The sequence below is a fragment of the Macrobrachium rosenbergii genome, chromosome 49 (assembly GCF_040412425.1).
Source record: "Macrobrachium rosenbergii isolate ZJJX-2024 chromosome 49, ASM4041242v1, whole genome shotgun sequence".
Classification (NCBI taxonomy): domain Eukaryota; kingdom Metazoa; phylum Arthropoda; class Malacostraca; order Decapoda; family Palaemonidae; genus Macrobrachium; species Macrobrachium rosenbergii.
Genome location: NC_089789.1, coordinates 11,844,115 through 11,859,319, shown reverse-complemented (window position 1 = coordinate 11,859,319; position 15,205 = coordinate 11,844,115). Strand labels below are relative to the sequence as shown.

The following is a 15,205-nucleotide window of genomic DNA, read 5'->3' as shown; positions in this document are numbered from 1 at the left end:
TATTCAGATTCGAATAATTACCGGAAAGTAACATAAGTACTTAACAAAAAAAAACTAATGCAACGGTTTCAAGCCAAGGGATTTCAAGGTTACATCATTCAACATGCTTCTTATACAAGACATGTATTTTTCACCAGTGAATAACTTTCATTATTACCGGTACAGAATACCTTCAACACAAACCTAAACTAATATTTAATAATCGTAAGGGTTATGAAATCACAAGTAGGAGATGGTGATAAGTATCTCTCTCTCTCTCTCTCTCTCTCTCTCTCTCTCTCTCTCTCGAATAACTGATAGATTTCTGTAAGATGGAGATATATAATCCTTCAACTGGAGGTTTGACATATTATGCTATTCGCTGTAAATATGACTATTTTGAAAGGCAAACTAACTGTTCGTTGAAGGTAATGTGATAATCTGATACAAGGAGAAGAGGAAGAAGATTAGAAGCAGGTAATGACGAGAAGTGACCAAGAATGACAAAGTAGCCTAAACTGAGCATAAAGACAGAAGTCAGTTGACTTGTCCCTCTTCGACAATGCTAAAAATATATCTGAAACTGACAAGTGTCCAAAACTCGTGAGACGAACAGGGTATGAGAATTCCACAAATTCATGGTGAAGTTGGTTGATTCTAGAGTAATTAATCTGCGTACCTTGAAAGAGTTTTCCATGGCAATGGCCCAAAACTAATTTTTATAGAAAGAGGAAATTAGCACTGGAGTTTTTGAGCCAAAGTTGAAACTAAGGGCTAGGCATTAAGCTCTAGATTAATCACAGGTGATAGATGGTGTTTTCCTAACTGATTTATCTAATTCATGAAAATTCGGCTACAGAGCCAAGCACTGGGGTCCTTTCAGCCATTCAGGCCTTAAGAGAGTGAAAAGAGGAAGTTAGAATGGTTGAACAGCAAGACGGAAAAAAGGAAGTGGGATTGGAGACGGAAGAAAGGAAGTGGGATTGGAGACGGAAGAAAGGAAGTGGGATTGGAGACGGAAGAAAGGAAGTGGGATTGGAGGTAAAGTAAAAGGCTAAAGATGCATATTTGCACTGGTATGTCTTTCCAAAGTCTTTCAATTTACAAACACTAAAGCTGAAAGAAGGATTATGAAGGCAAATAAGTTCTGATAAAGAGCAATGACTACAGCAAAATACATCATAAACACAAGTTGGAAACTTATTGCTTACATATCACAAAGGGGTTGAAAACAAAGTCACCGACATAAGTAGGGAACGAATCTTTGGCAAATACTGGATAATCGTATGAAGCACTGATGAGGACTACTGAGAAGTCGTTGACTTGTACATTTCAACCTGTTGGCAATGTGTCTGTGAAAAATTACGGAATTGTGCTCGTGACATGTTTAAGACATGTTTTACTGCTCTCTGAAGCAGACCTCTTAATGACTTCTGTATGATTCTTCACAAACGTTCTATGAATTATTCCTGTGCTCGAAACACTAACAGAGACACTGGATCTGATTTTCTAAAGTCTGAGATGCTAAAAAGAACACTGGTCTTGGAAGAATTTGAGGAATAAACATGATTTCTGACCCACCCAGAGATACTCTTCATAGTTAAAGCCTCACTTAAACTCAAGTGAACCTCAGCGTAGGTGTGCAAATACCACTGGCAGGGAAAGGAAGACTGTTAATGAAGAGTATTTTTGTTATGTTCACCTTCTAAAAACTCATCCACAACCAGCTAAAAAGGCAGTTCGATTACACCACAGCCCTATGCCACTTTCCACTAGTCATAAACCTGCCATGCTTCAAAGTAAGCTAAAGTAAGATGTGTACCTCTACCACCTGCTCGATAGGGCAGGTTAGGCATTCTGTACCAGACTGAAGTATCTCCTGTTGCAAGTAATTATCAACCTTTACAGAATAAATTTAAAGTTGCTGTGGCTTGACAGATACTAGGAAGCTCTTAGGAGTCTGAATATCTTGTGCTGGTCGGAAATTCCACTTGTCAGAGTAATTCTAAGCTTCTCAGAATAAATGGAAGTTGCTGTGGACTGACAGATAAAGAGCAACTGCGTCAGAATTGAGCAATTGCATTTGCCAAAGTAATTCTCAGCTTATCAGAATAAATGGAGGTTGCTGTGGCCTGACAGATAAAGAGAAACTTCCTGAGAGTTAAAGATAACTTTTACTGGTCAAAGATGTCACTTGTTACAAGTAATTCTAAGCTTCTCTGAATACATGGAAGTTGCCATGGCCTGACAGATATTAGGAAACTGCCCCAGAATCAAGATACCTTGTACTGGTCAGAGATTCCACTGATCAAAGTAATTCTAAACTTCTCGCAATAAATGGAAGTTGTTGTGGCCTGACAGACAGATATTAAGAAAATGCCTGAGAATGAAAATACCTTGTACTGAACAACGATTCCACCTGTCACAAGCAATTCTAAGCTTATTGAAATAAATGGAAGCTGTTGTGGCCTGGCAAATAAAGAGAAACTGCCTGAGAATCCGAATATCTTACACTGGTCGGAAGTTCCACTTATCAAAAGTAATTCTAAACTTCTCAGAATAAATGGAAGTTGCCGTGGCCTGACAAATGCTAGGAAACTGCCTGAGAATTAAGATATCTTGTACTGGTCAGAAATTCCACTTGTCACAAGTAATTCTAACCTTCCCAGAATAAATGGAAGTTGCGGTGGTCAGATAGATATTAGGAAACAGCCTTAGAATTAAGGTACCTTGCACTGGTCAAAGGTTCCACTTGCCACAGGCGATTACTGATCTCCTCAGAGCGCATGAGGCTTTAATAGCTTGATAGGTGTAACGAAACAGATTGAAAGACTAGATGTTCTGTACTGCTCAGAATGTCGCTGGTCACAAGTAATTATCAGTCTCCACAAGAAAGATATAGGAATGGAATGGAATGGAATATAAAATTAAGGCCAAAGGTAAAGTGCTGGGACTTATGAGGATATTCAGCACTGAAAGGGAAACTGACAGTAAAAAGGTTTTAAAGGTGTAACAGAAGGAAAACCTCGCAGTTGCACTATAAAATAACTAATAGGAGGGGGTTACAGTAAGATAGAAAAAAAGAGAATATTAACGGAGGTGCATTGAAAGGAATGAAAGGGGTTGCAGCTATGGGTCGAAGGGACACCACAAAGAACCTTAAGTAATGCCTATAGCGCACCGCATGAGACAGAAAAGATATATGTAACTGCAGTCTGACGAATGTTCAGAAACTGCAGGAGATCCTCAACAATGCAGTGGCCCAGGTAGTGCTTTACAGAAATTAGATGACTCTATTCACTTGAATAGGGCTACTTGGTAACGCTGAAAATGATCGCTCAGGGAGTATCATACATTCAAATACAGTACTTAACAACGTTCATCTCAAAATGACTTTTCAATCTGTGTATTAAAGATAGAGTTTTCCAGTTCAATGTATATATCTTATAATCACTAAGGATGGCTCTGAAGTGACTTTCAGTAACAGAGATGGTCACATGGATAAGATTTTGCACCGATAACTGCTCCAGACAGAAGGGAAGATGAAATCTTATCTGAGTCATTAATATCTGAATGATTCTGGGGTACCTTGGCTGATTAGGTGGGCTTCACTTATATGTCCAGGGAAAAGCTGTACGAAATGGAATTTACATGCTCACTGATAACAGGCTTTCGTAGTAAACGACGCAGTTATTAATAACAAGCTCAGACACTACCTTATAATAAATATGAACGTAGACTAAACATTCTATTTCCTTCCTGGGACACCCCATTCACGACTAGTCTGGTCTTCCACGTAATATATATATATATATATATATATATATATATATATATATATATATATATATATATATATATATATATATATATATATATATATATATATATATATATATATATATATATATATTTATTTATATATATATATATATATATATATATATATATATATATATATATATATATATATATATATATATATATATATATATATACACATATATACACACACACATATATATATATATATATATATATATATATATATATATATATATATATATGTGTGTGTGTGTATATATATATATATATATATGTGTGTGTGTGTGTGTGTGTGTGTGTGTGTAGAATATGCTGGTCACTTTTACCAGATACAGAAGTAATTGGAATAGCCACATTGCGCTCTTAACTTCCCGAATTCTTGGCGCTTTTTGGATAGATCTAAGGCTTGTCATTACAAAGCCTTAGATCTAAGTACAAGAAATCTGAAGCAATTATGATGTTCGGACGCGGGAAACGAACCAGCGTCCCATAATCACAAAGAGGTCACGTTGCCGACCTTACCACGAGAAGGATCAAATTCTATTCCCGCTCGCACATACTTATACCTGTCGCAGGTACAAGAGGCAATGTTAGTTGATTTTCTCGTTAAGCTAAATAATTTAGTCCCTTCTATAAAATTTACCGTAGAGGAAGAAAGAAATTGTTATTTGAATTTTCTTGATGTAACTGTCCAGAGACATGATAGAAATTTCACCTTTTCAGTCTTTCGAAAATCAACTAACATTGCCTCTTTTGTTCATTATTATTCCAATCACAATCAAAATGTTAAATTCTCTGTCTGTTCTGGAATGTTCTTGAGGGCTTTATGTGTTTGTAGCCCGCAGTTCATTGATGCTGAGATCAAAAATATTTATGATATTGCTTTGAAACTTAATTACCCAAGGACCTTTGTAGATGTAGCATGGAAAAGAGTCAGGAAAACATTTTATTTAACTAATAACAAACTTGAATTCAGCAAGCATAATATTCTCAAATTACCGTATGATGAAAGGTTTTTACAAATTCCTAGGATTTTAAAGCTTTTCTACATAAATGTTGTTTTCAGTAATTTTAATGTTAAGAGTTTAGTGATAAAAAATTCTCCTAAAGATGTTTCTGGCTGCATCTATGAAATTCCTTGTAAAAAATGTGATAAAATATACAGTATTATGGACAAACTGGAAAATCACTTTCACAACGAATCAAACAACACCAATATTCTGTGAGAACTGGCCAAATATCGAATGCATTATTCGTACATATGAGAGATTTAGATTATCCTATTAATTGGAGTAAAGCAAGACCTTTAACCCTGTGCAATGACACAGTTAAAAGGAATATCATCGAATCTTGTTTTATTAAGTCAAATAATGAAAGTGTTCTAAATTTAAGTCTTGGTTTGTTTAAACTTGATGCCTTCATAATTAAAAAAGTTGTTGATAAATATATGCAAAATTAATATTCATTTTATACATGTTTCTGCAATGTGATGGGTAAGATTCCGTTTGCCTTATGGTTAAGTACATATATGGATTAGTTTGTGACCGCGTGATCCCTGATTTGCCATGGATTAACCTTTTGTTTTTTACCCCCTGGCAATTAACCATATGGTATTCAAGGATATACATGTTTTTGGATTTTGTAAGCCTAAACTTTAGTATTTCTTTTTGTTTGGTCTTGGGTTCAGTTTGTGACAGCTTGATCCCTGGTTATCCTGGATTATCTTTCTGTTTATTACCCTTTGACAACTGACCATCTGGTATTCTTGTTCTTTTTGTTTACTTTGTAACCTTCTTTATATCTGTGTCTCATTCGTGCCCCGACGATGCGTTAATAAACGTGGAAGTGCTTGGTACTGAACTTCTGCCTGTCATTTTCCTGTGGGAATCGCGTATACACTGAAGTCACGTGCATCTACTGTGATTTTTTAAGCATATATATATAATACTGTACATATATATTGTCACGATGTGTTCCCAGTACCAGGTTATTACACAACTAACCTTACTTCAGCCAGATACCTGAACTCTCATAACAATAAAAATTACAACTAAATACTCTAAAGGTAACAGCGATCCTTAAAAATCTTATTAATCACGTAAAAATTCAAACTAAATTTATCAAAACAAGTGTCAGGTATCAACAATTAAAGAAGAAATATGCTAGAGCAAAACTTTAACTGTTTCCCTGGTCTTAATTCTCTTCAGCAAAACTAAAGGAAAAAAACATGTTTATCACTTTGCCTTATGCACACAATTAATCCTATTCACAGGTGGTCAATAAATGAAACATTGTTTTTTAAAAAAAAATCTTAAATACAAAAATTTATTCTTAAATTCAAAATTTATAATTAGAATTCACAATCTGAAGAAATTTACTATTACTTGAAAACAACACAAAATTTAATTAATTCTTGAGTTAAATTATTAAACAAAACTAAATCACAAAAACTTTACTTTATCAAGAAATTAAACCAATCAAGCAAAATTTAAACTATTAAGAATTACTCAAGATTTGAAAAGAAAATCTTGGTAAATGAAAATTAAATCTCTTATGCAATGTTAAATTATCAAGAAATATTTAAAATGTTAAGTAAATGAGTGTTAAATCACCAATATATAAAATGTGAAAAATCAAGAGATTGCAAACACAAGAACACACAAAAATCCACAAACGATTTACCATAACAATTTCACTAAGGCAAAAATCTCTTAATATACCTTATTATACCATGGTAATAATAAGTAAAATTTACTTTACCATACACAAGCTTGTGAAAACTTTCATAAAATCACCTGAAATGCAGCTGCTTGAGATTCACAAAACACACTTTTTTGTCAGGCCCCATTACACACTTTTCTTACATTCAGATCTCAAAATATATATATATATATATATATATATATATATATATATATATATATATATATATATATATATATGTGTGTGTGTGTGTGTGTGTGTGTGTGTGTGTGTAGAATATGCTGGTCACTTTTTACCAGATACAGATGTAATTGCAATAGCCATAATGCTCTCTTAACTTCCTGAATTCTTCGCACTTTTTTGGATATGCTTGCCATTACAAGCCTTAGATCAAGTACAAGAATTCTGAAGTAATAATGATGTCCGGTCGCGGGAAACAAACCGGCGTCCCATAATCACAACAAGGTGAAGTTGCCAGCCTGACCACGAGAAGGATAAAATTCTATTGCCACTCATATATATCTATGTCTGTCGAATTCAGATATGTTTATTGGAGCCGGAACAGACCCATCCTCACCATCGTAGCCAAGTGGGTAATCGTTTTTATGGCTTTTACGCTGAAATATGTATGTAGAATCTACTGGTCACTTTACCAGATACATATGTAATTGTAGTAACACAATATAAGTGTATGTACAATATAAGTGTATGTACAGTATATATATATACATATATATATATATATATATATATATATATATATATATATATATATATATATAAATAAATCGAATAGTTGACAGTACATTTATTTTATTGTATATGACCAGCAAACTATCTCAAGATAGGCTAGAGGATAAAGAAAAGAAAAGAAAGAGACAAAAATGTAAAATTATGGTAAAACTAAATAAATATACATTATATATATGTACAGTATATAAGTACATAATATATATATATATATATATATATATATATATATATATATATATATATATATATATATATATTGAATTTTACCATAATTTTACATTTTTTCTCTTTTCTTTTCTTCATCCTGTATCCTGTCTTGAGACAGTTATGCGGTACTGGTCATATAAGACGAAACATTTGTACCGTCAACTATTCGGACATTTTTCTAATGGAAAAAAGTACCAACATCGCAAAAGAACAGTGGCTGAATAATAGATGAATTTCTTCCGATTTCCTTTCTCTATACTAAGCCAATGGACAGCTTGACCTCAAGGTAATGAACCTGATCATTATTTTCTTCTCTTTACTTAGCCTGTATTTAAAATCGAGGTACATCAATATGTTTGTTGTCACGTTACAAAGTACAATTTAGGTAACTTCAAGGTTTTTCCACGTAATTTCAAAAAAGTTAATTAGGACTTCATAACTGAAAATATGCACCGTACAGAAACCCATAATAATAATAATAATAGAGAGAGAGAGAGAGAGTACTAACCATCTGAACCTAGCTCTTTCTGAAGATGCTCATTGCTTGTTGATATCCGGGTCTGGGAGACAGACAGACAGACAGACAGACAGACAGACAGAGACGGTAGGTAGACACAGATAACAGTTATAAAAATATCTTCATAGAACGCATTCACATGAAGTGTTTACCAGATTGTAAACTCTTAAAAATCCCAATTCTGATAAAGGTCTCGAATCTACATCTGTTTGACATGGCTCTCTCTCTCTCTCTCTCTCTCTCTCTCTCTATCTATCTCAAGTTGGCGAAAAGGCAATAATGAACCAAATTCTTTGAACAAAAGTACTCTAATACCACCATATCTTTCTAAAAAAAAGGGGAATAAGGCGTGTTGTTATAAGATACATACATACATACATATATATTACACACACACACACACACACACACATATATATATATATATATATATATATATATATATATATATATATATATATATATATATATATATATATATATATATATGTGTGTGTGTATATATATATATATATATATATATATATATATATATATATATATATATATATATGTATATATATATATATATATATATATATATATATATGTATATATATATATATATATATATATATATATATATATATATATATATATATATATATATATATATATATATATATATATATATATATCATGATATATATATGTATAGTCATGATGTATTTATTACGCAACTAACCACAGAATTAAAAAATTTACCTTACTTCAGCCAGATAACTGAACTCTCATAACAATAAAAATTACAACTAAATACTCTAAAGGTAACAGCGATCCTTAAAAATCTTATTAATCACGTAAAAATTCAAACTAAGTTTATCAAAACAAGTGTCAGGTATCAACAATTAAAGAAGAAATATGCTAGAGCAAAAGGGCACCACTCCACCAAACAACTTTAACTGTTTCCCTGGTCTTAATTCTCTTCAGCAAAACTAAAGGAAAAAAACATGTTTATCACTTTGCCTTATGCACACAATTAATCTTATTCACTGGTGGTCAATAAATGAAACATTGTTTTTAAAAAAATCTTAAATACAAAAATTTATTCTTAAATTCAAAATTTATAATCAGAATTCACAATCTGAAGAAATTTACTATTACTTGAAATCAACACAAAATTTAATTAATTCTTGAGTTAAATTATTAAACAAAACTAAATCACAAAAGCTTTAAATTATCAAGGAATTAAATCAATCAAGCAAAATTTAAACTATTAAGAATTACTCAAAATTTAAAAAAAGAAAATCTTGCTAAATGAAAATTAAATCTAGTATGCAATGTTAAATTATCAAAAAATATTTAAAATGTTAAGTAAATAAATGTTAAATCACCAATGTATACTCGTAAAATGTGAAAAATCAAGAGATGCAAACACGAGAACACACAAAAATCCAAAAAAGATTTACCATAACAATTTCACTAAGGCAAAAAATCTCTTAATATACCTTATTATACCATGGTAATAATAAGTAAAATTTACTTTACCTTACACAAGCTTGTGAAAACTTTCATAAAATCACCTGAAATGCAGCTGCTTGAGATTCACAAAACACACTTTTTTGTTAGGCCCCATTACGCACTTTTCCTACATTCAGATCTCAAAAGTTAAGATTAATATAAGTGACCACACAAATATTTTACATTAATAATTTATCTCTTTTGAAGAAAGAGAGGGGGAGGGGGGGCCACCACACGAACGGTCTCTGAAATCAGAATGAACAAACTTTAGGATTCCAGCAAGAAATGAAACAATCAGATGGTGTCATTACCAAATCAAAACGTTTTGGGGCAAAAACTAGCGAGTTAGAACAATACATGATCAGAGCAATGCAACCTTACAAAACATGACGTAATTGATCGAGACATGTGCTTTTACTTTCAAAAGGCTTACATGACTCGAGCAGAAAATCGTATGGGATAAAGATCTTAACAAAATTTTAACACACTCAAAACAGACAGCACCTGGCTAGTCATAAATGACACGCTTTCAAAACAAGACAAAGAACCAAAGTTGGTTTTCAGAACAGTACATGAAACATTGTGAAATCATTCATCTTTTTCTCATATGAAACAAAACCTTACATGACTCGATTGCTATTCCCTTGCTTGTTAACGCGTTATCTTTCGCGACGACAACTGAACCAAAACACGACATACGAAATCACAAGTACAGAACACCTGTTGCTGGGAGACAAAATGCATGATCACATACTACGTTTTTATTAAAACATATTATTAATTCTAAATTACACTGTTAAGTTATCTAAATCATCAACTCCTTTGAGATCTGACATTACACTACAAACAATATTTCAACAATTATTATTACTACATAGAACACATTATAACTAGAATAGTAAATATATCAAAATCAAGGAATGCTTTACATATTACAAGGCAATATCATGAAATTATATATATATATATATATATATATATATATATATATATATATATATATATATATATATATATATATATATATATATATATATATATATATATATATATATATATATATATATATATATATATATATATATATATATATATATATATATATATATATATATATATATATATATATTATATATATATATATATATATATATATATATATATATATATATATATATATATATATATATATATATATATATATATATATATATATATAATATATATATATAGATATATATATATATCAGCAAAATAAAAATTCCAGGGCAACTTATAAGACCCCTTAAGAGCATAAAACCTGATATAATGGTTTAATTAATAAATTTTCACAGGTTAGTAAAGTGGCGAGAGACTGGCCCAGAGGCTAGACAATCGAAAAATAAATATGATTTCCTGAATTTTCTCTGGCTGTTGTTGAAGAATAAGCCGGCTGTATGCCAGCACGGTTATTGTCCCTAAAGGCGCCCTCGAAAGTGAATAGATAAAATTTACCTCAGATAACAGACATTCTCTTTTCCTCAAGCCTAATACTTAGAGATAAGGTGAAAGCTGTTGGTATAATAATATATTTATTCTTGTCAGGACTATACTAATCAATGGAACTATACTGCCCTAAAATGGAAAACTGCAGTATCAGCAAAATTTTCGAAATTGAGATATGCCACCTATCGGGTTCGTAAAACACTAATACACAAGTTACTGCAGTTTCAGAATGATTCTTCAATGCTTTCCACGAGTATTTATGGGGTCCCATTTACAGTATCTGCAAAATTAGTAGTAAGGTGTAATAAAAAATCTTTAGCACCATTATTATTAGTTTTATATTTTTGCAGATATTGCAGTCTTCCATTTTAGGGCAGTATCTGCCAGTGCGCTGGTAATTAATCTTGCAAAGTAATATCATTGCCATCACTCCCAATCTTGCGCAATGTAAATGGCCTTGCAACACTCATGTTTTTCCTGAGCTTTCACTCCACGGTTCACCATTCACCTCCATCCTTATGTTCCATAGCTCTCATCCAAGATTGAGTGATTTACGAGCCTACGAGATTGTCAAGATTTCATTTTAGTTTGATAGGAAATGCATTTTGTAGTAGTGAGTATGGTGATGATGTTACAGCACTAACATTATGTAAAGATGTTTTATCTTAAGAAAAGCTTCAAAACATAATCCACAAAGAGGACTGGTAGTAATGAAGGGCTTCGTATCTTCTCAGTGTACCTTCCTACATACCCACTAGTGTAGGAATTATTAATAATAAGCATGAGATCAGAGGGTACACAATAACTCTGTTAACATTTAGGAAAAGCAGAGGGTAAGGATCAAGTCTGTATATATTCCTACTTCTATTGCTACCTGTGACTTTATCCTTATCTTTGGAATGTTCTTAATATCTGTAATATGATTTTGTGATATCTCATGTAATTATAATAGTCTACCATCAAGACTGTCTAAGATTTTTCAAAATCCCAGAGGGCAAGAAACAATTAAGTTCGTGGTCGTTTGCAGTAAGAAGCAGGTTCAGTTTCAGTATTTTAATGAAATACTTAATTCATTTTGAAAACTGATAGCGATCACACACACAAGTCTAAAAGTCAACTATCTTGATAAGTTATCTGTCTTTAGCAGTCATTGATAATCTCAAGAGTGTTTACGGTACAAAGACAGTGATAAAGAACTGCCATCCATGAATATATAAGGGCCTTCTGACAGTGTTCAAACTGCCAGAAGTTGTCCATCATGAGGGCAAGCATCATACTACTTGCTGGGCTCCTTGCCTGGGCATCGGCTGACACCGATCTTGCCCATAAACAGCAAGCCATCAACAGGTTGCTCTATCACATTTATGACCCCATCAAGTCTTCATTCACTGACCTGAAGGATGCTGCAGCCAGCTGGAACCCGAGAGAGCATACAGGTCACTGCAAAGATGGTGGAACTGCCATCACAAAGCTTATGGATGAAGTGGAACATGGCAGGCTGACTCCTCAGCATCACTGGTTCTCACTCTTCAACAAACGGCAGAGAGAAGAAGCCCTAATGCTGGTGGACGCTTTGTTCCAGTGCAAGACATTCGAGTCCTTTAAAAGCAACGCTGCCTATTTCAGGGAAAAGATGAATGAAGGAGAGTTTGTTTATGCCTTGTTTGTGGCTGTGACACATTCTGATCTGACCGAAGGCGTTATCCTCCCACCACTTTATGAGGTTACTCCGCATATGTTTACAAACTCTGAAGTTATAAACGAGGCTTATGCAGCAAAGATGAGACAGACAGATGGCAACTTCAAGATGGCCTTCACCGGCACCAAGAAAAACAAAGAGCAAAGAGTAGCCTACTTTGGCGAGGACATTGGTATCAACTCTCATCACGTACACTGGCACATGGACTTCCCATTCTGGTGGGACGGAGCTAAGATTGACAGGAAGGGAGAGCTCTTCTTCTGGGTTCATCACCAACTGACAGCTCGTTTTGATGCTGAGAGACTCTCCAATTACCTCCCGGAGGTTGAGGAACTGCAGTGGGACAGCCCTGTAGAGCATGGATTTGCTCCTCACACATCATACAAATATGGAGGAGAATTCCCATCTCGGCCAGATAACAACAAGTTCGAAGATGTTGATGGAGTTGCCAGGATTCTTGACTTGAAAGTAATGGAGGAGAGAATTCGCGATGCTATTGCGCATGGTTACATTGTAGACAACGAGGGCAAGAAAGTCCCAATAGACAATGACCATGGCATTGATATTCTTGGTGATGTCATTGAGTCATCCATGTACAGTCCTAACATCCAGTACTACGGTGCCCTGCACAACACAGCTCACATGGTCTTGGGCCGTCAAGCTGATCCCCATGGCAAATATGGAATGCCCCCAGGTGTCATGGAGCACTTCGAAACTGCTACCCGCGACCCTGCCTTCTTCCGCCTGCATAAGTACATGGATAATATCTTCAAGGAGCACAAAGATACCTTCAAACCCTACACCAAGGAGGAACTGACCTACGAAAATGCTGAAATCACAGATCTGGAAGTCAGCGAACTTTCGACATATTTTGAAGACTTTGAATTCAGTTTGTCCAACGCTTTAGATTCCTCTGACTCCGTGCAGGACGTGCCAGTCAGTGCTCATGTTTCTCGACTGAACCACAAACCTTTCACCTACACAGTCAAGGTCAACGCAGGCCACGAGGAAACGGCAACAGTTCGAGTCTACATCTGCCCAAGGTACGACTTCAGTGGAATTCAATACACTTACGACGAGGGTCGCTGGACGTGTATTGAAATGGACAAATTCTGGACGAAATGTAAGTCTTCACATGTTTCTCAGTTGTCACTCTCTTTAATGAGCCTTAATACAGAATTTGCTTTATCTTCTCTTTTTCTGTCTCCCTCCCTCTGTCTATCTCTCTCTCTCTCTCTCTCTCTCTCTCTTTCTCTCTCTCTGTTCTCTAGCGTTCTCTCTCCAAAAGAAAATTAAGGAATTTATTTCTGGTGATAGAAATTCACCTCGTCATAATGTGGTTCGGACAATAGGTTCGATTCTCCTAGCTAGGTTCTTAGCCCGTAAAAATTCCCTTGGCCACCAGGAGAGCTGGCAGCTCAGTGGTCTGAATAAACTAAGATATTAAGTTTTCTTTCAAAACAAAAGACCAGATTCTCCTAGCTATGTGCTAAGCCTTCCCTTAAAAGGCCAATTTTCTCTCTCAATAGCTTAAAAATTTCTCTCTCACTCTCTCTCTCTCATTTTGTAATAGTTTTCAACATCATGCCTCTTTTACTATTTTTAATGTCCTTGATACCACAAAAATAAATTTATAAACCATTTTTTCTGTGACTCAAAGTAGACTTCAGCTCTTAAATTATCTGACTGTATTTTCAGTTGCAGTAGATACGATTTCATGTAGTACCGTTTTGCTGTCTTTCATGAGTAAAATGTATCAGGATTAATTATCTTTAGCTATCATTTTTTCCATAACTAGATACAGTATCCCTATTTTCATTATCAAAATTTTCTGAAGCCTTCCCATGTATCTATGTTCATTTCTTATTTTTGGAATTAAGTGTGAAATATCTAATTCAATTACGATTTTGCTATTTTGCAGCGTATGTGTTGGAGAGCAAAAAGTTAGATATAGTATGCCTCTTTTCATTATTAAAGTTTTATGAAGCCTTCCCAAGCATCTATGCTTATTTCCTATTTTTTTTTTTTTATTGATTGTCTAAATATCTAATTCAGTTATAATTATGGAACATTGTAATGAACGTAATGAAGAGTATAAAAGTAATCCATCAAGACAAATTTAAGTAAAAGAGGCTTAAGTAGTTACTCCTGCAATAAATAATTCAATTATAATCATGCTATATTGCAGTGTACGTATTGAAGAGTACAAGAGTAATCCATTACGATAAATTTAAGTAAAATGGATTAAGTTTATGCTGGTAAGAAATGTTTTCTCGTAACAAATCACTCCTTAATTCCCCCCAAATTACAGTGAGCGCCGGAGCCAACCAGATCACCAGAAAGTCGTCCGAATCCTCAGTGTCCATCCCGGACCGCAAATCCTTCGCCCACCTCATCAAGGAAGCCGACGAAGCCGTAGCCAGCGGCAGCGAACTGAAACACGACAGCATCAGAGGCTGCGGCCACCCGGAGAGACTTCTTCTTCCCAAAGGCAAGAAAGACGGAATGGACTTCTGGTTCTTCGTGGCCGTCACCAG

At 34.1% G+C, this 15,205-nt stretch overlaps 1 protein-coding gene across 1 annotated transcript in view; it reads left to right on the top strand.

Moving 5' to 3' along the window:
* Positions 1-12,199: 12,199 nt before the first annotated feature.
* The window catches only part of LOC136832088 (hemocyanin-like), a 3,581-nt gene continuing 575 nt past the window's right edge, over positions 12,200-15,205 (top strand). The window contains exons 1-2 of the mRNA XM_067092723.1: positions 12,200-13,791; positions 14,980-15,205. The exon at positions 14,980-15,205 is cut by the window's right edge and continues 575 nt beyond it. Of these exons, the coding sequence (XP_066948824.1) occupies positions 12,228-13,791; positions 14,980-15,205 (1,790 nt within the window). The 5' untranslated portion in view covers positions 12,200-12,227. The remainder of the gene's footprint in view (positions 13,792-14,979) is intronic.